This window comes from Seriola dumerili, unplaced genomic scaffold (assembly GCF_002260705.1).
Source record: "Seriola dumerili isolate Sdu_G_001 unplaced genomic scaffold, Sdu_1.0 BDQW01000091.1, whole genome shotgun sequence".
Classification (NCBI taxonomy): domain Eukaryota; kingdom Metazoa; phylum Chordata; class Actinopteri; order Carangiformes; family Carangidae; genus Seriola; species Seriola dumerili.
In genome coordinates, this window is record NW_019174346.1 from 1,119,299 (window position 1) to 1,144,461 (window position 25,163).

The 25,163-nt window shown below is 41.5% G+C and overlaps 1 protein-coding gene across 1 annotated transcript in view; it reads right to left on the reverse strand.

Annotated features, from left to right (window-relative positions):
* LOC111222233 (roundabout homolog 2-like) overlaps positions 1–25,163 on the reverse strand; it is a 73,681-nt gene that overhangs the window by 21,967 nt on the left and 26,551 nt on the right. Inside the window, exons 3-9 of the mRNA XM_022745880.1 lie at positions 10,958–11,115; positions 10,698–10,818; positions 10,414–10,552; positions 7,564–7,700; positions 5,717–5,841; positions 4,782–4,953; positions 801–1,006 (exon numbers count right to left, since the gene is read on the reverse strand). Coding sequence (XP_022601601.1) covers positions 801–1,006; positions 4,782–4,953; positions 5,717–5,841; positions 7,564–7,700; positions 10,414–10,552; positions 10,698–10,818; positions 10,958–11,115 — 1,058 coding nt within the window. The remainder of the gene's footprint in view (positions 1–800; positions 1,007–4,781; positions 4,954–5,716; positions 5,842–7,563; positions 7,701–10,413; positions 10,553–10,697; positions 10,819–10,957; positions 11,116–25,163) is intronic.

Consider the following 25,163-nt stretch of genomic DNA (forward strand, 5'->3'; position numbering starts at 1 on the left):
ACAGTTAGGAGTCCTTGCCAATGGAGAAGAAAAAGGACTTGGCCTTGTTTACATGTGTAACTTGCAGAATGTGAAATGTGTGAACAGTATGATTATTTACATGAACATCTACAGGAGATTCAACTGATCTTCTATTTGGTTTAAAATGTTATTTAATAATTATTTGTTTTACAGATAGATAGACAGATAGATAGATAGATAGATAGATAGATAGATAGATAGACAGACAGACAGACATATAGATAGATAGATAGATAGATAGATAGATAGATAGATAGATAGATAGATAGATAGATAGAAGATAGAGTTATCATGTAGTTGAACCCAGGATCAGCTAGACAAATAATTATTCTGGTTTATTTCAGTAGTGGTTGGTGTTGTTTTTGTAATAATATTACCAATGGCCATCATTGCCACTGGTAATAATGAGACTGTACACAACATCCACCACTCCAGCTAATTGCTGAGATCTGATAACACAGCTGCTTGTTTAAAAATAAGATCTAATGAGGCAATGAACATGAGTCAGATGATCATACATGTTTAAAACATTCAGGCTTGTTTACAGCCTGGTTGTTTGTCTGACTGCAACAGTGCCCTGTTCCCATATCTCAGCTAGAGTAGGATGAGTACGATGTTATCATACCTGCTACAGAAGATCCCCAAAACTATGAAAATAAATTGTAATAAGGCAGAATTATCCTTCAACTGTGGTCCACCGTGCCACCTAATGCTATGTCTACAATCCCACATGCTAACTCCTGTGTATGTGCATGTCTCTGTATTCCACTATAACCCACCCTGGTGCTCTGGATCTGAAGGCTTCCGTGGTCGAGCAGGGAAAACCGCGGGTCCTTTCCAAGCAGACTGGCCCCGTTCTTTCTCCAGGAGACTGTGGGCTCTGGCTCCCCAGATGCCTGACACCTGAGAAGGGTCACACCTCCCAGCGCCTGTGTTTGGTTGGATGGGCCCTGCCGGATGATGGGTGGTGGGCGGTCCTTCAGGGCTGAGGATAATAATCAAGGAACAGATGTTTATTATTTGAATACATTCTTAGCAGTGTAATTTTGATGTCATGGTCTTGGCGTGAAAAAAGAAAAATGTAAGAAAGAAAAAAAAAAACATGACCTTATCACAAGGTGTTAATTTGTGATTGCAGTAATTGCATTAGTGATTGCAGTCCCAATATGTTAGCGCTCAATCTGATGGATTTGTTGTGAGAGGAAGTGACTCTTTAGTGAGCCTTTTCCACAGTAGGGCAGTGTGCTCATGGCACTGCATCACACCTTTGAGCTTTAATTACTAGGTGAGGATTAACGATGCTTCACCCATGGTGCTAATTACCATACCTTCTTTATAACACCCCTCAACACATTCATGCCTGTCCTCTCTCTTACTCCTCTGACTCATGGCTGCACCTCCTCCCTCTTGGCATCTCTCACCCTCCCACCCCGGCCCCAACCCCCCCACACACTAAACTAAACTCTGAATTAGCATGCCAAGCAGAACAACAATACATCTCTTTTAAAGCTTTTTAAAGCATGTTATATCGCCCAGAAAACAGCTTCTGCACTGTGCAATAGTAATTTCTCGAGTGCTGAATCTCTCTAGGCCTTGTAACTACCCCCCGCTTTCAATTTCCTCACTGCTGCTCTCCACTGTTATCAGGTCTGTCTCCATTCGCACAAGTGTTTACAGCAGGTTCCTCCTGCCTTATCTTCCATCACACCTCCTTCAGCACAATGAGGAACACAGCAGCTCCAGCAGAATGGGAGTGAAATCAGGTACAACTAGCTGAAGCACAGAGTACAGTGAGGAGAACCAAATGTGATACTCCATTTTATAGACAGAGAATTGTTTGCTTTTGTGTAACAATATAAACATCATCTGCTGCACATTGTGTTGTTGAGAAGCATCTACTGGAATCTGACTGATATGTGACTGTTATGAAAATGAGATAAATGCTTTTTATTTCAGTTGAACATGAGATTAGTCTCCATACTGATTATAGACAGTCTAACGTCGCAACATTACATCTACTGTACAGCAAGCTATCACAATCCCAACGGACGAGAGAGCAAACACCAACATTATATTGCTGTTCCTGATTTAGCAACAGTTCAGTAAGAAATGCAATCATGCTCTCCAGCTTTAGAGACAAAGGTAATAATAAAATGTTGCTTTGGAGGTTGTTCGTCATTTCTCCTGACCAATGGCCACTCAGGCTGCAAAACAAACTGAACTGGTTTACTGTAGATTTGCAGGCAAAGGGATCCAGTTACTAGCTACATGCGTGCCACTGAGTGAATGTTTATAATTAAAATATTAATTAGACGAGTCAACATAGTCAGAGCATCATTTTCTACAAATACCACCATACCACGGCTCAAAACTAGAGTTGAGAGGTAACTGTCAAGGTTCTGGTTGGTACTCTTTGATCAAGCATCACAGCAGTAGCCACCATTAGCCTCCAGGTATCCTCAGTGTCTGCAGGAATAGGTCAGACAGGTTCAAGCTCACCCCAAATCTATCTGGTATCAAAAACTCACCCCCTGTGGGCTTGAAATATGGCTTTGAAATATGTGCAGCTCGGAGAGCTGTGGTCATCTTGGATTCACTGCAGTTACAATGGATTCTAACAGTGACCCACTTTCACATCCACAGAAAATTGTCAGACCACTTCTGCGGTATCTCAGCTGTCTATCCCTCTGCTCAGAACACTCCAAACAACTTTCAGCCACAAATGGCTGAATACGACTTTGTTTCAACCCTCACACACAGTCTGCCTCAGCTTGCATGCTTGAGTATGTGTGCGCATCATGGAGTGAAGACTCCTGTTGTTACACTGGTTAGGAGAACTGGACTTACTAATTCTGCACCAGAATGACTACAGCTTCAACTTTAAAGTTCTTCTCCAGACATGTTTTAAACAATATAAAAATATGTATGCTGCTTTGATTAATATTTTTTTCAAACAAATGGAAACCTAAGTCTGGAAGCACATCTGCACTTCGCTTCTCCTCCTCGAGATATCTGGATCAGGCCTTGTGTCCCGCCCACCACCTGCTGGCTCCAGGTGGACAGGTGAAAGAGCAGAGAGCATCAAGATGGTTAGAGGAGGAAACATCAGAGAGACTCAGCCACATGTCTGAGCCTCAGTCAGACCCAGACTCAGATGAGGAGTCTGTTGAGACCAGAACCAGAGACTAGCAGACGGATCAGAACCGTTAGCTAGTTAGCATCTTTTATTTGTTGTTTGTTAGCTTGTAACTGGCAGTGGCTGACACAGTGTTAGCAGTTGTGCTAATGCTAACTCTCACTATCTCTGTACTGACAAGGTTTCAGGTGTATTTAGCCCCGCCCCCCGTCCCCACAGGGATTGGTTCTTCAGGTCTGTGACGTATGAAACCCTGAATCTGTGTTTATGAGACTGTCTTTGGTTCACTGCAGTTCAAGGTGAAAACACACAGTCATGGTGTTATGGTGTTATTATTTCACTATCAATGTCGGTATTACATAAAAACATCATATGGACGTTAACAAGGTTAAACACTAGATTTCCATTGGAAGGAGTCTTTAAGTTGCAGCAAGGACCACATCTAACTGGTTGATTAATAAAGCAGAGTGGAGCACTAGTCAGAACCCTCCAGAGCTTTTCATCCTGTGGAGGATCCTCTTTGACACCCCAATGGAAAGTGATCTTCCATTATTAAGTAAAGCCATAAGCATCCAGAACTCCAGTAGGCAACTCTCTATCCATCTTTGTTTACAGCCATCAATCAAAGGCAGTCCTCCCATCCCTTGTGCTCTGCACCAAACATTTGGATATTGATCCATCTCCTCTGAGTGACAGAACAGGAGTCATTTCCTCCCCCAAAAAAAACTTCAACAGATGTTAATTTAATAATGTGTGGGAGAAAAAGCCAAGAAACAAATGGAGAGAAGGGCATAAACAGCTCCCAGCTGGCAGCGGCTCAGCACTTAATGCTGACATTAAAGCTTTGTCAAAAAAAAGTGCAAAGTGTCTCTCCATCAAGGAGACAGCTTTATTTTACACAGTTTCAGTCTTTTCAGACCATTCACATTTACCACAGTGAGGTGATAATGAAAAGGCTGACTGTGGGTGACGGGCTTTTAGAACATACAGATGCATGTTCAGCTTTAAATATGTGGGCAGACAAATAACCTGCGGTATACTGGTATTCAATGTTTTATTAGGTCTGGATAATGCTACAAGCTTATGTTTGTGTTTTTTGTATGATTTATAACCCAGTAAAAAAAATGCACCAACATCAAATACAGAAAACCATTGACAAGGCTTTTAAAATGTAATGCATGTTTTTGCTGACCCAGTTTGAACATTGCCAAAACAATGTGACTTCAGGAAGCTAAGTAAAATATGTTTGGTGGTTCAAACATATCTGAAAGTCATGAGAAGAACGTGAAGAAGAAGTCGCATCACTTTTCAGCACCATCTCCTCTACAAATCAACTCAGTTACAAACTGCTAAGTTTATACTTCATATCAGAAAAGCAGTGGTGTTTCTGTCATCTTTAGCTTTTTAGAGAAAACCCTCCAGATGATGTGATGGGGGGGGGGTGATGCATAATGTATCTAACAGGATGTAACAATGGAATGTAAGTATAAAATGTTTAAACATAACTTTTATGTAACATTAACTAATGTTGGTGATACTAAATCACATCATCATAGTTCTCATATATTAATACACTGTATTATAGATTATATACATTTGTTATGTGTGTGTTTGTCGGACTTACCGTCTGATACCTCCAGCTGTGCCTTGGCCATGATGCTGCCTGCTACAGTGAGGGCCTGGCAGATGTAATACCCTGCATCAGAGCGTTGCACAGATGAGATGGTCAGCTCTCCGTTCACGGACACAAACACGCGGCTGTCTCCCTGTGTCGGCTGGTTGGGAAACAGAAGATCCTGCAGGGAGTGAAAGTAACGTTAAGTGTTATGGGATTGAATTAGCATTAAATGTAGAGCCTGGAACCTTCTGCTGTGTGTTTTGTTCATGGCCGCCCTCCCCAGTGTGTTTCTCTGTTGTCGAGAACTACTTTACTGAATTAAGTGTTGATCTCTATGGGGACAGAATGAGTTTATTTGATTTTAACGTTACATCTTTGACCAACATAACTGACTTTAAAAAAAAAAAAATCACCACTGTGCCTTCAATACATTTACATACTCTGACAATTATGTACAATTCAGTTAGAAAAGTGGGTCAATGTCTCTTTCCTACTAAGCCTGAATGGCAGTTTACCCCCAGAGTGATAATCTGTGCTGTGATAACCTGCAGTCATGGTCATGAAATTGAGGCATCAGCGTTCTCCGTTTCTGCACCCCAAGCAGACAAGCTGATGGGCAGCAAAGGACATTAGCCTGCTTTCATTATGTCTAATGACTCTAATGCAGCACATGACATTGTTTCTTGCTAAGTGATTTGGCTGGTCAGACTGGCGTCGATTGATGATAAATGACCACTTCATCTATATGTGGGACAGAACTATATTCTGCTGTCCCCTGGTTTGATCCTTTTAGTCAGATGCTTTTTTTATATTTTACATATTTTACTTTTGACATGGTTCCAGAATTTATGTATATAGAGAGAAATAATTAATTCCCCAGCATGCACATATCTTTATAGACACACATGCACGAGTACATTTGTTTAAATCAGTATCCTCACCTGGCTGCCCTCTCGTTGCCAGAACACAGTGGGCTGAGGTTTGCCTCTGGTCTCGCAGGGAAAGGTAGCTGTTCGTCCTTGAGCCACAATCTGGTCACGGGGTCGCACCACAAACTGGGGTGCCTCTGAGGTTAAAGGTAAAATAAACAATAACACAATAGCAACACATTGGCACAGAGAGGTGTGTATTATAAAGGGCTGCTTTAAAAAAACAGTTTGGACTGAAGGTCCAGCTGCAAGCTAAAAGGTTCATGCATTAGGTTTTGTCATTTGTTTGAGAGCTATTTCTTGACTATGCCGGTCACACAAGCCATTCATTCAGCTGCCACAACATCAGAATGAATGATACTAGCTAATTAGCAGGGTGCCTTGATGTCCTCGATTCAAGGTTTTCCACTAAGGCGTATCATCCATATCTGGACCCCCATTTGAAAAAAAAAAAAAGTGAAGTGGTAAATCCACTGCTGCTACAAAAGACTGCCAGGGGAAGTCAGGGACTGATCGTAACAATGTAGATATGCATGTTCAATAATAGTCTGATGAATGTGTTTGTGGAATGCCACAACAGTACATGCATACTGTACGTGTGTGATCAAAAACAGAAAGAGAGCAACGCATGCACAATGGGATCAGCTCTTACTTACCAACGGGGCGAGCTGGTGACACAACAATGGTGTGGGTGAGATTAACACACGACAGAGAGAAGAGGAGCAGAGGAGTAGAGTACAGGGACAGAAAAAGAAAAGAATGAAAATCAGAAATGAATGAGATGGAGTTGGGTTTCCATCCATGAAGATCAAGGAGGAGGAGGGTAATGCTCTGGTCACCAAAGGAGGTGAGTTCATGGGCCTCAAGGAAATGGCACCTTGGCAACATTAAAGGTGGTGGTGGTGGTGGGGGGGGGGCTGATGCCAAAACCCACAGAACAGATTTATCAGTAGTAAGACTTCATGTATGTATAAAAATAACACATTCACGCAGATGTGTTTGTATATCATCGTCTGACTGATTGTCATATATTACTTGTCTTGTCTCAACATATCACCAACAGATAACATAACAACACTAACATCTAAACTGACTCTGCATCAGTGATCTATGTTATCTGTGTTAACTATATACAGTTCCTAACATTATTCACCTGAACACAATCACAACTCTGGCTTAACATAATGGATATAAGTCAGACCGTGCCTCGACTCCAACACAAATCTTAAAATACACCATGGAGCTTTTTTTTCAAGGTGTAAGACAACTCATGCATGAATAATAGGGACAAGAATAAAAATTTCATTATAATAAAGAAGGAATGAACAGTTAATGTCATGACATCTATGATGTACAGTATGTATGACGACGTATGAAATATTCATTCAGGTGTTAAGATTGTGCCGCTGGTTGGTTCCAACTCAAACGTTACTTTAGTTGTATGAACAGTGTAATGACAACATAAAGAGCAGAAAGCAGGGAGGAACACTTTTTTAATTTTTACAATATCAATCTTTACTATGAAATAGCTTCCTCCCATTGATATGGTGTAAATACGGAGTGAGTGGGCTGGAGGGAGAATACGACCCCCAGGAGAGGTCATAACAGTTCACTTAAAGCTGGTTAGATTGTTCATATCTGGGGCCTAGCTGGAGATCTGGGGCAATCAACTACATCAGCCCGTTATATATGAAATAAAAGCTGAGGCCAGGCCCAGCCTCTCAGCAGGGGGGCAATAACACTCGTAAAGTGGGCAATAAAGGACTGATTGTCCTGCGGCCTGCTTTGGGAGATACGAAAAAATACCAGGGATGGGTTATGAGCTTTACCACAAAGTGAGTTCACGAGCAGTTACCCACCTCTGATGGTCAGGTAGGCAGAGGCCTCCACTTTACCCACACGGTTCTCTGCCAGACAGGTGAAGGTTCCCTGATCACTGACTGACGCTTTTTTAATCTTCAGCAGGAAATCCTCTTTTTCATATCCGATGTCATACCTGGCAACACAGAGGAAGAGTGACATTGAGTCAAGTGACATCTCAGATTGATTTCATAAAACTGGAAGATCAGAAACAATTTCATGTGGATTAAAATTCACATTTAATTTTTTTTTTCTTTTTTTTTTTTTTAAATCAAGGAAAGGCAATCAACAAACACTGAAATTGAATCAAGGTTGTGTAAACTTTTTTTCTGTGCTTTTATAAAGGTTGTGTCATTTTTGATAGAACGAAGACAGACTTTCTAAGGCAATTAAGACTCTCAGCTGCACAGACTGTGCTACGGAGGCAGAAAAAGGGGAGCAATTATGCTGAGATGAAGGCATGGCAAAATGAAAGGTGCTTTCAGCTGGAACCCTGACTGTTCCACTATTTCAATATTTATAAAGACGAGCCACCCACTGTGGTGTGGGCTGTGCACTATTCTATGCTATATGTGCGTGTATGAGAGTGCGTGTGTGTGTGTGTGTGTGTGTGTGTGTGTGTGTGTGTGTGTGTGTGTGTGAGTGTGTGTGTGTGTGTGTGTGTGTGTGTGTGTGTGTGTGTGTGTGTGTGTGTAGGAGAGAGCAGGCAAAAAGAAGGGGAGACGGAGACAGAGGGAGAGATAGACAAACACTCTGAGAGTAAGGGAGTGGCACAGTCTGACAAACTGAATTTGATGAATGAGCCAAGCAGTAAGAAATGACTTATTCATAGAGATGTTCCATGCATCAGTGTGTATCCACCAGTGCAGCATACTGTAATGCAGCAGTGGTGCAGTTAGAGTGAGAGGAACATCTCAGCTACCAGAGTTTAGATAAGTGCCTCAGAGGGGCTACAGACAGAATGAGTATAGGAGGAGCAAGGAGTCGGGCTCTCCCTCTCTGGGGTCCCCTTTGGTATGAGAGATCCTGTGAAATTGTCTAGCCAGCCATACTGATTCAGAGATGGGAGACAAGTCAGGCAGAGAAATGGCACAAGGGGTGAGAAAAAGTCACATCTGAAATAGATGTTCCAAAGGGTGTGGGCAGAATATCGACGGGGGTTGTGGGGTCTGTCCAGAGTCTGGTGAGGACTCCATTCACAGCACATCTCTGACCCAGATACAGACTTCCCAGGAGGCTGACGGGTTTCGAAAAGAATGAAAGAAGTGGAAGGAGGGAAGTGAGGCGAGGCAGGTCTGAAAGTAGGACATGTTTCTGGAGTCAAGGGCTACTGAGGTAGAGGGCACGACACAAGCAGGTAGACAGACAGACAGACAGACAGACAGACAGACAGACAGACACACAGTCACTATAATCTGCATCATAAACATTGACACATCTGAGAAGGTGTCATACTGCCTCCTTATAGCACTAATGGCTTGTCACAGGTGTTTGTTAAACTTGTAGCACACGTAAGATGAAAGATGACATTTCTCAGAAGAAACAGCTGAAGTCTAATGTGAGAGAGATGACTCACCAGCATCACACGTTCTCTATTTGCTTAAGTTTCATCTGTGTAGTCGACACACTTGATGTATTTGGATTACCTGCTAGCAGTTTTAATATCATAACAAAATAATTTCCAATAACGTCTATATATAAATAGTCAGTACAAATTTCCATCAGTCCAGAGCTAAAAATAAACTCATAAAACAGATGATATAACTGCCCTGATATTGTACCCAGTGCTGCACCGATAAATCAAGTTATGCATCTCGACCAGGTCTCTCACAAAGAGTCTGGCTCTGCACAGGTTTACGGGGGTTATTTGAAACATGTCATAGAATTGACACACATCAGTCCACAGACATAGGTAATTTCTCATGATGTGTGTGAAACAGAAAGAGCGCTTGTTTTGTATTAATGTCAAATTACCGTCGTATATTACGTGTCTCTTGGTCAGATCAGTTGGTACGCACCAAACTCAGTCACATGATTGGGTAACACTCCATGTACCGAAGGTTTGGATTCAACACCCGAGACACAAGGAATAAGCTACAGAACACTAAAGATATAAGTTTTATATTTATTTATAAGTTCTCCACATTTTAGAAACAAAACCTTCCCAAAACACAACTGTGAGACTGTTGGCTGTGTTCTATGATCTTGGCGTCTTGTATGTTTAAAATGTTCCTTGTGTGTTATTTCAATTGTACTGTAAATGGTTTTGGACTATCTGCTCATGAATTGATTTTATTCTGTTTTTTATGTACACTCAGGTCTCAGGTCTCTCACTGAAGATTAACAGAGTGAGATGAAACATTAAAAAGAAGCGCTGTTTAACCCTAAGAGAGAAATGAAAAGGTTTTAATGGATGGTCAGATTAGATAATGAGACATACTGTATTTAAAAGTATAACATGCTGAGAAGTGACTAGACTGTAACAACCCACATGACAGGATGATAACGACGGTTAGAAAGCAATTATCATATGCCTATTACATGGGTACACACAGCACCATAAACTGGCTTCAGAAATGATCACAGAACTGAATCATCGCCTTTCCCACTAACTGGACATCATGCATCACAGTTACTAATCCCTGCAGGGCTAATGTATTGGAGTGCTTTATATTAAACATGTGCTCCTGCTATGTGTCCATCTCTGGATACTTCAGTGTCTCAGTGCCTGCCGAGCTCTCCTTCACCATTTATCCAGCATCACTTTTACTGTATTAATATTCACACATGGACACAAACACACACACACACAGACGTATGCGCTGCTCACATTCCCACACATTCCTCACCTGCCGCGGGGAATCTCCACGTCCTCTTTCTTCCAGCGCAGTGTAGGCGGGGGGTCACCGTGGACCTGACACCTGAACTCCACGCTCTCATCAACTAAGACCACCTGGTTCACAGGCCGCTGCGCAAACACTGGTCGTTCTGGATGTGGGCAGTATACATAACACGGGTGCTAAATATACTTTCGACAGAGTGGTAAATGCTGTATGTGTTAGTGAGCAGTAAATAGGAAAAAAAAAGTCATGCCCTATTAGTTCTTGACACAGGCACATGGCAGACTTCTTACCAAACACTGAGAGCTGAGCTTTTTCACTCTCTCTCTCCCCGACCATGTTGGCCGCCACACACACATAAATCCCTGCATCGCTCTTCTTGGTATTGGAGATGGTCAGCTTCCCCCCACGTACCTGACCACACATGCATGTAATTAGAATCACCCAGTTCAATATGAAGGCCTTTACATTGTAAAAGTGAATCACTAAGTATGTGATTGAGAGTGAGGGTTGTGTTGAAGGCGGAGGAGTGGCCCCTGGGAGAGTAACCCACCGTGACCCTGTCATCTTTCAGGTCGAGACGAGCCTTATCTTTCCTCCAGAAGGTGGTGGGTTCAGGATGGCCGCGTGGAGGCTGACACTCCAGACTGGCAGCCTCCCCGACCGCCACCACTGCGTCCTGTGGGTTCTGTCTGAAGTCATCGCGTAACACTAAGAGACAAAAAAAAAAAGGGCGTTACTCCGACTGTAACAATGACTCATTCAGTTGATTAGTTTGAATTTTCTTTTAGTTTCAGCTGCTCAATTATGTGACCCAGAAAGTTGCACCCCAACTCAGCTGTCATGGGCTAACTGACCCCAACCATCTCTGTCTAATATGAGTCTAAAAGATCATTCTTGAAGTAGACTGCCTCGCAGGACCCTCAGCAATCTATCTGTCTTTAATAATACAGTTTTCCCCTTGAGGGTCGGGTACAGGCTCTCCTTTGATCTCTGCAGATAAACCTGAGAGTGTGTAAAGCCAGGTAGGATTAACAGGACAAGGTGCAGGGGAAAGAAACCTAGAAATATAAAGCAAAGTAAAACTGTAGAAGCAACACAAATAAGGAGGTTGAGAACAATAAGTGAAAGATCCTGCATTAAAAATTCAAGCAACACTAGATCTGTAAAGCCCTACTACAGGCTTCCTTCAGGCTACATCAGACAATGTGAAAGTGTTGGATAAAACAGATAACCTACTGAAGCTATACATCACTCCAGAACACACAGTGGTATCTGACACACACGGATCATCCTCTGGGGAGTATGAATGAGCTCATGCAGTAAGGTTAGAAGTATGAGTAGTAAAGTTTGTGCAACAGGGAAATTCAAAGGGTCCTCTGAGAAACTTTAACAGCCAAAGACAATTCTGGAACAGGATATTATAAATGCAATACAATATGTGAGAGAGAATAGACGCTGTATGAGTATCTGGATGAGATTGATGGTTGGAATATAAATGTTTGATGGTAATAAAAATGGATGTTATGGTTATGAATAATACTGGTTATTTCTATGTGGGGCGGTGAGGAAAAGCTGGTTATGATGGCTGAAAACATTTTAGTGCAAAGCTAAGATGTGGACCAAAGGCTACTTCAGCCCGAGCCGTCATTGTCTTTCTTCAAACTCATAAAATGCTGTGGTCGACTCTACAGCATCAAATGCTGCACTGTGGTCTCTGACTTCTACAAACATAGGGGGTGATACAGGTCCACGCGTTGTGAAGTTTTCAGAGCTATTATTCTGACTAATAAAACATGACAGTTTCACTGAGACTGAAACCCTGGATGAAAAATGGCAGTTCGATGATGGGCCTGAATTCTGTTGCAGTTACAGACCTTGGTTTCTGGACACGAGGTTGCACTTCAGAAAGGAGTGGTGACCGGTGATATTGACTGACTCAAACAATCTTTTATGAAGCTTTATTAAACAAGGGAAGATGTGCAAGGTCTCATTTAGCGTCATGGGGACAATGGTTTCAAAATGTCTTTATTAACAGCAGCAACATTCACTCTTAAACGTTATAGTGTCACTTTTGAAAAACATACACTGAAGGAGGGGCAACAACTATATAATACTAAAGAAATAGCACCAGTTAATGACAGCAGCTTGAAATATGATGGGTGAAATATGCAACAATAACATATTTTCCTATATATATTAGTTAGTTCCTTAGAATTTCATTTATAAGCGGCTTGTGTCTGTACTCTTCCGCTGTTGGACACTTTAATTTCTCCATGGCAGGGGAGTCTGTGCTTGAGTTTGTTTTCAAAGGAGAGAGAACATCAAGAATTTTCAAGCAATCCATGTAAAAGCCATACTCATGCATTTTGAGCAGACGTATGAGCTAGCTGCCGCTAAGTTAAAAGGTTACATCTTCAAAACCTCCTAATTCTGTCACAACTGTTATCCCAAATATCAATTCAAAAGCTCCTCTGCTTTAAGCAGCTACAGGAATGATTGTACTCTAAGCCATCACTGGAATTATGGTTAAAAATAGAGATTGTGATTTGGATGCAATGAGTTGTGTCCTCTTTGCATTAATAGCTTATGACATGCTGTTTTTGTGAAAAGCCTTACTCTAGGCCAGTTTTAAATAATAAAGTGTAATGTGTGACAACAGCCATGACTGTGAAAATAAAAGAAAGACTCAAAATTAAAAGTCTTTTTTTCTACTTGTGAATAAAAATGAGCTGCTAAGTGTCACTTCTAATCTCATGTGTTATGAATGACTAATTAATGAAAAACTGGAGCTAATTGTAATAGTTATATAATTATAATTCACTCTTTCTGTATTTAGCATTAGTTAAGATAATATCGAGGTCATTTTTGTTTTTTTCAGTCATTATGTTAACCAACCAACAGTTAAACCAACTACATGCTGCAATACTGACACTAAATGATAGTTTGTAAAACTCATAGCACAAAAAAATGAAATACCCTGGCTCTGTGTTCAGTTTGCTTTTCATTCTCATTACAGCCATAAGCTGTTCTGCTGATACACTGTAGCATGAAGTCCCAGAGGACACCTAGTGAAAAAGAAAATCAGGAAGGAGCCAAAGGCCCTTTGGCCCAGCTGTCAATCACATCCAGTCTGTGCTGGAGTAAATGAGTCTCAGTTGCAGAGACTACTTTGGCACAGACATATGCCTGGCTGGCTGTCACATGGTACTATACGCTTAGTGACCCATCCGAGTGAAGCCAACACTCCACTCATCCGGTCACACAACTACCTTCCTGTTCCTGTGTTGTCACATTAAAGACGCTCCCACAGCAGCAAAGCTTGTCTCACGAGACAGTGAAACCCAGACACACGCAGGGAAATCAGGAGCAAATTCAAGACATGAAGTGAAAACCCAATTACAGAAATGTAAAAGAAGAGAAAAACATTGTGTTTTATTTAATGGTGCTGATGGTTAGAACAAACAGGAGAGTTTATGTACTGTAACTGTGGCAGTAACTGCTGCCTGAAAACATAAAAATAACTACAGTATATGCTGTCTGTTACTGGTACTACTGAAAGTCATCAGGACCTCAACCATTTCTATTATATCTACATCATTTAAAAGCCACAGAATGCCTCTTTGCTGTCGTACATTTTATTTTCAATTTCAATTTCTGGGAAAATTAAATGTAGGGGCATGTTTTTATGATTTATGTTGTACATAATAAATTGTGTCTTATTGAATGGGAAGTGAATAACTTGTTACTGTATAAAAAATCTCTTGGTAATAGGCAGCTGCAAATTTAAAAGGCTAAGAGGGTGTGGTCTTTGCACAAATACATGCACACTGTTGGTACGGTGGCTGTGATTTATTCAGTCCTGACTGTATATGACAGCTATCCCACACCCCCAACTCTGGTGAGGTGCCCCCGTCCTCTCCTGTTCCCACTGTGAGGCCTCTGCAGGTTTCTTTAGGTGGTGTTTATGAGGGAATGCGAGACACGGGGTGGGGGTGGTGTTGCTCTAATCTATTGGTCTCAAATGTGGAGTCCCTGTGGAGGCAGCACCCATGTGTAGTCTGCTGTCATGTGGTAATTATTTTAGATGGCGGTGCCGCCACCATTGCCTAATGACGTCTGATTGAGTACCGCTCAATTATTCAAACAAGCCATTCAGGGGACTCACTCGTTCACCAGTTTCATTTATCAAATCAGAAGGAGAATGATTTGTAAATGGGCTTCATTTCATGACACAATGGGTGGTAAAAATATGTGACAAGGTGGAAGTATCTGAATACAAATAACTATTCAGGGACTCATTATAAGATTAACAGTTGAAGGGGGGGTTGTGTGGTTGTTGTAAATTTCAATATATTCCATTTTAGCATCCTGATTTCTTGAGACCCTCTTCAGCCACAGCAGCAACGTATGACTGAACTTCATTTCACAATTTTGTCACGATATCACATCCTTGAAGGTCCCACCTGAGCTCTTGATGCATGTTGCTCATCTCACAAGCTGAATATCACATCCATTTGGTTTAGAGCAGCTTGTTTGTTCCTATACAATAGGCGATGTTTATCAGTCAATGCATTTATTATAGTTAGTGTCTCGTGTATCCATTAAGCTTCTATACATTTACTGCAGTGTCTGTCTTTATGTTGAGTGTCAAAACACAGCAACATAAAGTAACAATGATTTGTGTTCTGTTTGTGTTTTAGTCATGTCGGTTTGTCGAGCAGTTGTACTGTGGCTTTAACAGTAGCATACCAATGAAATACCAGGATGCTAACGTGCTAAATGTAGCAGTTTAATGCTCGAATGTTAGATCAGTTGTTCACCTATGGGCATGCTAACACACCAAAGATAGTGGCATTGGTGCTCTGCTCAAACTACAGCTGAGAATAATGACTTTCACCTGGAGCTGACAAAGTGCAGCTCAGACTAATAAGTCTCACTGTGTAGCGCTGAGCCCGGCATGCTAGTATGACATTCCTCTAAAATGGCTTAAATTGTTTGCTCAGAGCCAAATTCGTCTCCCTATTATTCCTTACTCCAATTATTTGGCTGTCTTGTGACCTCAGGTAGGCCGCAGATTCTGCTGCACTATGTCCCATTGAGCGAGATACCAGTCACCCACAATGTCTGTGCTTCTTACCCATGCCAGGGGCACGGCTGGCACACAGGTGGCAATGTGTCTGTCTGTTGGTCAGATGGCTGGTCGGTCAGTCCACCACCACTAATCCAGACTGAAAATATCTGCAACCAATGGATCCATCGATATAATAATTTATACAGACTTCATGGTCCTGGGAGGGGGAGTCCTTTTTTGTTTTGTTTTGTTTTGTTTTGACATGTCTTGATAACTATTGGATGGACTTCCATCAAACACGATACTAATATCCATATGGTGGCCAGAGGATGAACCCTAATGACGTTGGTGAGCCCTTGTCCTCTGGTGCTTCCAGTAAGTTTTCACTTGTTCTGTGGATCATCTCAACATATGATGCACCGGCACAAAATCTGGTGCAGACATTCATGGTCACATTCTATTCATTCTAGCGCCACCTTGAGGCTGACAAGTGTAATGCAACCAAATGCTAGATGCTAAATCTGATTTGAAGGAGTTACATTTTCTAATCATTGTTGACCTATTAATTTAGCACTAATTGAGTCGGTTCAGGGCATTAATCAATTGAAAAAGACATTCATTCACTTCATAATAAAACATGATAAATAAATAATGTGTGACAGACAGATGGTGATGGGGGCGACAAAATTACAACCCAATTAACTCGTGCAGCATTTTGTTTATTTTGTAGAGATCTGCTTGTTTGCTTGTGTGTGTGTCTGACTGTGCAAGCTGGCTGGTGGTCCGGGGGGGGGAATATCCTGTAAAACCTAACGCCTTAAAACCCCACCCAAAAGTAGGGATAGCACTGCAGGAGCAAAAAGAAACAGAATTGTTTATGAGTATAGCGGAGAGATGAAGACACTAACGCCCGCCAGTTGTTGGGTGTAACAGATGGCTGTATCTGCATTCGGGAATCACAGATGCAATGATGAAGTGATGTGCTGCATGTAGACAAAGCAGCCAAACATCAGCCTTAAACAGGAATCAGGTGGTCTGCTTTCATAGGAATCATTTCATAGCAACTCTCATTTTATGCATACATTGTCTACATAGTCTAATGTCAGAAACTGTGATGTTGGGATAACCGTGATAGCATTGTGAAGGTTTAGTGATACAGTGTCAAAAAATGCTTGTCAACAGCTACAGTAAGTGATTTCTTCTGACAGTGGTCGGCTAAATTGTGGTTTGGAGTTTGCTGAAGATTCTTTTTGAACACGCTCGCCTGTAGGGGTGTGTCACTTTCTCAACGGCAGTCAGAGATGTCCCATATCTGTCACATGCATAAAATGCACACTGACACACACGCACAAACACAGACGCACACACATGCATAAATAAACAAAACAAACAAAAAAGAAAACAGCTGTCCTCTTCTTATATCACAAACTTTGTTGATGACCACAACATTATCATCCCTGTCCAACACACAGAAACAGAAGCCGAGACAGAAATGCCGACACAATCAGGGGGAGGAGAAATCTAGAGTGGAGAGGGCTATTTGCATTGGGGATTTTTTTTAATAAATAAACAACTTAACATGTCTCTGCCCTAAAAAAGTCATCAGCAATCAGTCAGGACTGCAATCTGTGGGGAGATGAGGAGCGTTTACACAATGTCCCCTGAGGCCACAAGCCTAGCACAGACGTATATTACCTATTATAATTCTGCCTTTCCAACAGCAGGACACAACACGAGTTCATTTAAGGAACACTTCAATAGAGAGAGCACGGTACCCGGCACCAAAATCATTTCAAGTGTTCAGGTGTCATCTCCAGTCAATATGTTTATGGAGAACAGACACAAAATGAAAATAAATCAGTATTGGTTTGGAATGAGGAGTAAACTGAATCGTTTCAGTGATCTAAAGTCTCACTGTGTTACTGACCACTGTTTCAGTGTGTGGCTTAATTTTCATTTTTGAAACTCGACACAAAATCTAATGTGAAAGGCAACGTGAGATCAGAAGGTCCGTGGTAACCGAAGTCAGCAGTCTCCAAATTTGTAAAAAGCGAGCAGCTAGAAAACCTAGCACCGCTTTGCTTTGCTTTTTTGGCATCATTAGTGTCAAGTCCAATTAGCGTCAATATGAAGGTTGGAAATAGATGCACGGTGAAATGTGAGCACGCCTGTGGCAACAAAAAATTTTGCGGAGTTTTAGATGCAATTTAATTTCTATAAACTGGGGAGGGACAAGTATAGCTACATCAACAGACATCATTTAGGGATGAATCTTTCCTGCTGTTTTTATCCTAATATGTCCATGTACTACATTTATTTTTCCCTTTTGTGCAAATCTATGACACACAGACCCACAAGGCCCATTTCACCCACATCTGCACCCATAACCTCTCTTTCCACCGCATATTTGAATGTGAGTTTACACTTTGGGGTAGACGAATATTTGTTATGCATTCTTTGGCCTTTTGAGTCAAGAGACAGTCAGCCACCATGAAGGGTTAACAATAAAAACGCCCTACCATTGTCACATTTAATTAACCTCCATTCCCTTGTCATGTAATGTAAATTGAAGTTGTGGATGGTATAGGAGGAGGGTTTCTCCCCTCCCCCTCTTCCCCACATCTCCACTCCCTCATCTCTCACTTGCCATGCCTCTAGTTACTGTAACAGCATTCCCTCGGACCATTTCCACATCTATAATTAATTACTCCTGTCTCCACGCATTTCTTCACCAGAACACATTCCTCTATCTCTCAGACTAGCCAGCGTAAATCTGCTCCTGCCTGCTCCTCAGTCTACCTCATCTACGTACACCTGTAAATCATTATGCAAACATTTGTACATGACCTCAGTTCATGATTCTGCTCTGGCTCTTACTGGAGGAATCTGAGGAGTAAGTAGCAAAAAAATAGAGGAAAGCAAAATATAGAAAAAGACATTTTTTCTCAAAGACCATGGATATCATGGAGCCTTACAGCAATATTGTGGAGATGTACAACATGAGCTGGAAAATGAGTCAGGGATCAGAATCTCGCCTTTTATCCGCCTTGTTTCACTAAAGCAGCGGTCACCGAGGGAGAGAGAGCTTTCTAACATGCACTCGTCTTCTCTAACTGAAATTATGCACGCTGCTGTGTTTCACAGTCATCATCGTCATCATCACAACGTCGAACTGGGTAAAAAAAAACTGAATGTGCACTCTCAGAATCCGTAATCTGTTTTTCTACTCTTCCCCTATAATTCTATCAACCACTTTTGCTTCAGTGCTGATGTACGGGCATCGTCGCTGTATGTACACTGGAGCAGGATATATTATATTTCCCCATTACTTGTGGATTCTTGTGGAATCTGATGGAAGAAAGTGATGCCAGAGAAAGGAAAGATCGCCTGCGATAGTCTGTGCATCTGCACCATCCAGCATGATCAAACACATCTCATGATGGCCACCAGAGATAGTGGTGCTGAGCTGTGTTTACCACAACATCCTGCTTATATCTTTCTTTGCATGGGTACATACAGATGGGCCACAATATGCGCATGTTTGGATAGTATATAGATATGTATGAATGCATTTGAATAAACGCTTGGAGCCATGAAGCAGAGCACTGCTCCCCAGCACTACTGCTGGCATTCGGCACAAAAGAAAACTAATTAATATGGTAATGTCATGCTATCACATTAACTGATAATATATGGCACGCTTTGTTGCTTTGATTACACTGATTTGACCTTTGATCTCTAAATGACTGAATGAACTGAAATGATCAAATATGAGTGTAGTACACAAGGTTCATGTGACCTGGAGCTGATGCCTATATGACCCCCCCATCAACTATTACTATCAGGACTGACATAAACTGGTATCAAGCAGAGTGGCATGAAACCCAACCAATGTTGTTAAGAAGGGGTTAAAATGTTTCTGTTCAAGTCCCTGTGAATTCATTATCCTGGAAAATATGGAAAATATAAAGAATAAACATATATATGTTTTTCTATCTCAGTATCTGCACAGAGGGAGCTGCAAACGATTATAGCAAATCAATAGTACATAGAATAACATTATCATAAATAACAAATAGTACATTTCTTAACTGTAAAAAGTTGAAAAAAATAGGTTACATGAAAAAAGGTGCATTTATGCTAAATGCTAAATGCTCTGTGACAGCTGCTGATTCTGAGGACAGATGGACATCTGCAATATCTGAATAAAACACTACAAAGTAAGTTATAATCAGCCTGTAAGTGTTAAGCCTGTAAGTTTAAGGGTCAGCAGCAGCTGAGTATGGATCATACTGTTTATCTTGCTGTACTATTGTTTCCACAGGTTACAGATTTAACTGTACGAAATGTACAACATCTGTCACGTCTTTATTCTAAACTTTAATATGCACACGCATGTACCCCCCCCCCACTGAAAACATGTTCCCACACACGCTTACATTTATTTATAAGCAGCCAATAATTTTGACCGACATACAGACTGATTCCGAAGCAAGCGCCTGTCGACATATACACTGATTCAAAAAATCAATGAGCTGAACTTGGATATCCAATATGTTGATGTATCAACCAGGCATTTAAAAGCCATTAAATCACCTTCCACCAGGATGGGGATCCAGGTATATCTCTCAGTAACCCTGAGCCCCTCCCATCTTCAACCCCCGCCCCCAACACCAATGCTCCACTGAGCAGCTTAGACGATTATTCACCCCAAATCTCTGTTAATCACATCCATGCACAACCCCTGGTGAGCCCAAGGCCACGCAGCTCCGACCCTGTATGTACTGTATGTAGGGACTGGAAGGGAGCAGCTGTTGGTGGCTGCTGCTGACCTGCTGCTCTATCAACACCTTCCCAGGGTCTCTTTCTTCCCCTTCCATCACATAAAGCGTTGAAGCAGATTAAAATGCACCATCCATCAGAAGAAAGACTGTGGTGCCACTTCAGAAAATGGCATCAATTTTTTATAGAAGACATTTCCATAGAGAGAAGGGTATGGAAACTCAAGTCTAATCTTCCGGTGATCGCCCATCATGCGGTGATCAGTCTCCACTGAGAGAGCACGTAGCTCCCTGTGTGAACACACACATGCATATTCATGCACCTGCTGGAGAAGGTACACACTGACACACACGGGGGGGGGTACTGTACGTGTGCAAACACAATCACACATAACATCTCTTTCTCTCCCACACACACACAGATAAGATAAAACTGCTCAATCCATCAACATGTTTATGCTGCAGAGATTCATGTCTCAAGTTTCTCTCTCTTCATCCTCTGTCAGTCATCCTCACTATTTTTTTCACCCATACCCTTGTTTTATAGTAGATTTTGTGAAACAAAGGAGTTGGCTTCTTGCAACTCTTCAAACAGTTCTGTTCATCCACAGACCTCAGTATCAGTCCCAACTATCATTCTCCTCCTCCATAACAATCTATCCTGACTATCTCTATCTCTCCATCCATCTCTCCCGAAAGACAAAAATGCATGCAGTGCTTTTTAGAATGAATCTATATCTGAGGTCCAATAAAAAGTCAAGGAATGGACGAGGAATTCAAATGTAGCTGTTCATTATTTGAGCAGTGTGTGTGTGTGGTGCACTGGTTGACAAAATAACTGTAAATACTGACATGGCTAATCTCAGCACAGCTGTTAGTATTAGGTCCTTTAATCCTGGTCCAGATCGGTGATGTGCTCACACTGGCTTGGGGACAGATGAGCAACAGCCACCAGGCTGCCAAGTGGGCTAAAGGCATCAGACTGGCCTGACGCTCCCTTTCAGACATGATAAGCTGTGAATCTGTGGGTCCTGGAGAGCAGCCCCGAACAGCACAGTCTTTGTGTTGCATCATACAGCTCTTTGACTGAATATGTCTGACACTGCTGCAATCTCACAGCACAACAAATCTCTGAAATGTATTTTGTACTTTTTTCATTTTATCACAAAAACAGTGGTGGCTGAGGAAAACGCCATGCACTCTTGCGAACAGAGGATGGGCACAGGATATATACTGGTATTTTTTGTCAGACACTGCAATACAAAATGTGCGATCCCGCTCCACTGTCACCTCTATTTCCATAATAACAGTTAATGGACACTCACTGCTTTTCTTTTACAGAATGGTCTGAAACTTGATCCAACAGTCAGTGCACCTGTGTCTAAATATGACTAAAAAAAAGCAAGAAACAAAACTGAGCTTTTGCTGTTGTATGAGTAAACTATTCTTGTGATTTATTAGCCGCTTTTCTTTCTCTCTTTGAAATCCATTTAGGACTGACAGCTACATGCGACATGTATCAGTACAGTTAGCTCAGATGTTCTACATATACAGAAGGATAAGACGCATTTGATTTTCTAGCCCCATGTCTTATCTGATTTTATCAAAATCAAATTGTATTTGTTGACGCTTTCATAACCTGTCAATCAGAGGCGTAACTGACATGCTATCCCTCATCACAGAGAGCTCCCCCCTGATGAAATACAGTCCACAACACAGATGGTTCTTTCTCCTGCAGGCAGTGTAATAAGCTCTTAAATCATGGTAAAAACGACTGCTGTGAGAGGCTGACTCTGCAGTATGAAGTGCTGCACTTCTCTGTTGCTGACATACTGGAGCCAGTCTGCACTGACTTTACTGTCTGATCTGCATACAACGCCATGTGCCAAACCCAATTGTCTGAGGTCAGATGAACAAGAGCGAGGAAGAGACAAGACAACATCTGTGTCACGTATCAGGAAGGAGTAAGAGGAAAGGTCAGAAGTGTAAGACATGCAATAAATGACTGACAGATGCAAGCATGGGCACGGATGCCAAAGCATATTCTCTAGGTACGAGGCGTAAGGAAACTGACAATCCTGTCTTAATCTTCTGGATAAGGAAAATCAACCAACACCCCCACAGCATACAAACAGACAGTGCAAACAAAATATACCCAGTTGGCTTCCACAGTCTGTCTTCCTTCAATCCACCATTGAAATTCATAGATTATGCATCACACTCAAACTATGAAACTGAAAAATTATCGCTTCAAACCTGGGAGGAGGTGGTTCTACTGAAATTTAAATGTAATTTAGCATTTCTGAAGTAGGGTGACACTGAATAACCCAAAGCTGAGCTCAGAAAATCACTTGGTATGTACATGTGCCAAAATGCCTATAAGATTTTCAACATTTATTTCATCGACTTTTACAAAGCATGAAGTTCTAGAAAGGCCAAAAACAAACAGGCTTTTCTTTCGGTGCTAATTATCAAATCCTCTGATCTTTTCAAAGCACCAATGCTTTGAAAGCAACTGAAAAGGACCAGACTGTGATTAATTATTATCATTATTTATTTTCTTCTCATTACAATGTCACTCTCAGTTGGTTGGTGGTATTTTCCAATGAGAAGTACAAAAACTGAGAGGGCAAAAAGGAGACATGAAGAAGGGGTCGATAAAAGCTAACTTTTTACAGTTAATAAAGCTGCATTAAGCCTGTGCTCCCTACACTACAAAGACTGCACTTATGATTGTTAAGTTGCACCAATTACTGGCTGGCGAAGGCATTCGAGAAAAGCACCATTAACCCCAGCATCCGAAGAAACAGAAAACAGCCGGGTGTTTTCTCTCAGGGAATGTAATTGATGAGACACCGTGGAACAACACACCCACTGGAGCATCCAGTCCCACGGCAAATTATTACTTGGCTTACAGTATGTGTGGAATCTACCTGGATGGTGCCTTCATAATATTTGGTTCCTGAATATATCATCATACATATCAACATACTGTCACAGCATTCTCTGAATCAGAGAAGAATAAATACAGTAGAGTTACGGCCAAGAAACTCAAAATTAAAGGTTTTTTTAATATATGAATTCGGAATTGTGCTTGTAAGAGTAAAAATGATTATTTTTTGAGTGTGTCAATGTATGTGCAGAATTTCACTTTTCCTGGCAGCAGCGATGTGAGTAAACACAGCTGCATTCAAAGAATGTTCAGTAGATAGACTAATCCACATAGCAGCAGAGGAATCATCCTTCAGACTGAGCCTCAGTCTTGAGCCCACACACACACATCACTGCTGCTCGTTTCCAAATGCTCTGAATCCAAGGCCGCACGCAAATAAGCTATTCCTGTGTTACAGTATCTGTGTATATTGAAGTTTATGTCAGAATGAAATCCATAGGGTGCGTGGTGTGTGAAAAGTTTACTTTGCTAAAAAGAAGAAAAAAAGACTATACTGGGACAGCACAAACACTAAGTGGCAAACACCAAACAGGTCACCAAGAAGCTCCTGGGCTGGAATTGAGTTTGCATGTTCTCCCTGTATCTGTGTAGGTCTCCTGTGGGTCCTCTGGTTTCCTCCTGCAGCCCAATGACATGCAGGTTAGGTGAATTGGAAACTCTAAAATGCCTGTAGGTGTGAATGTGTTTGTCAGTCCATGTGTGTGTTATGCCAGAGAAAGACTTGAACCCTGCTGCCGTTGAGGTAGACTCCATCCTCTTACCCTGGGCAGAACAAGCAATTCAGAGATATTCTAACAGTTATAGTAGTCTCACTAATCACATTATTTGTTTGTTGTGTAATGTTTTCACAGCTATTGCATGGATTACCATGGAATTTCATACACATATTCATGGGCCTTGGAGGATGAACCACTGAGCTTCCAGAACCTTTGACTTTTCCTCTATCTCAATCATTGTAACCATGACAACGAATGTCCCCTGACTTTAAGGAAATACTCATGTTAACCCAAACCACAACATTTTCTAAAGTTTATCCAAGTAGGTTTTGTGCCTAAGTCTAACCAACCACATGTTTATTATTGTAACCATGACAACGAATGTATGGTAGACCTGCCGTTGATACCTGTGGTTCTTATTTGAGGGTAGGGACAAGTGACCACCAGTACATGGTCATTTAGGCTGGATGACTCATTGGTTTAGTGCTAATTCATAGCATGCTAACATTTCATTGGTGAAACACCTGCTAAACATCAACGTGTTAATATTATCAGTGCTAGCATGTTAGCACGCTGACATTAGCTTTTAGCTCAAAGCACCACTGTTCCCAAATACAGCTTCATAATGGTTTACCTGAGCTAGTTAGTCTTGGTTTAACACATATCAGCTGTCTGCAGGAACAAGTTTGTTTGAGAGTGAAAAATGAATGTCAGACTATGACGTAGTTAATGTATATCATGTTAATCATGTACTGAATGTTTGCACTCATTGTTAATTTGTTGTTAATTGTTTCACAGTTGTTCGTCTTAATGTTAATGTGTTAATGGGAAAAAGTTACTGACAGCTGCTGACACATAAACATGGCATGATTTAATTGAATTAAAGGAATCAACGTGATAAGTGAGTCCTATTAAAAGAAGGAAAAGTCAGGTAAGAACTATTCCTGGAAATGTTGTGGTGCAGCTGGAGCTTAAAGGTCTGCAATATCTGGGATCACATCTTTGCCCCCATTGGCTTAATGGACTGAATCCCATGGGAGCCTTCACTCCTGTGCCACTCTGCTGCAGCACTTCTGGCACAACAAATTTTAAAAGTATTACAGTCTAAAGGTGAGTGGACTCCACGCTCCCTGTCAAAAGGCTACGATTTATCCTGTAAGTGCAAGGATCTTCTTTCAGAGCATGCTTAAGAGCTTGAGGAATCTCATCCACCTCGTCAGCCATTTGGTGTAGGT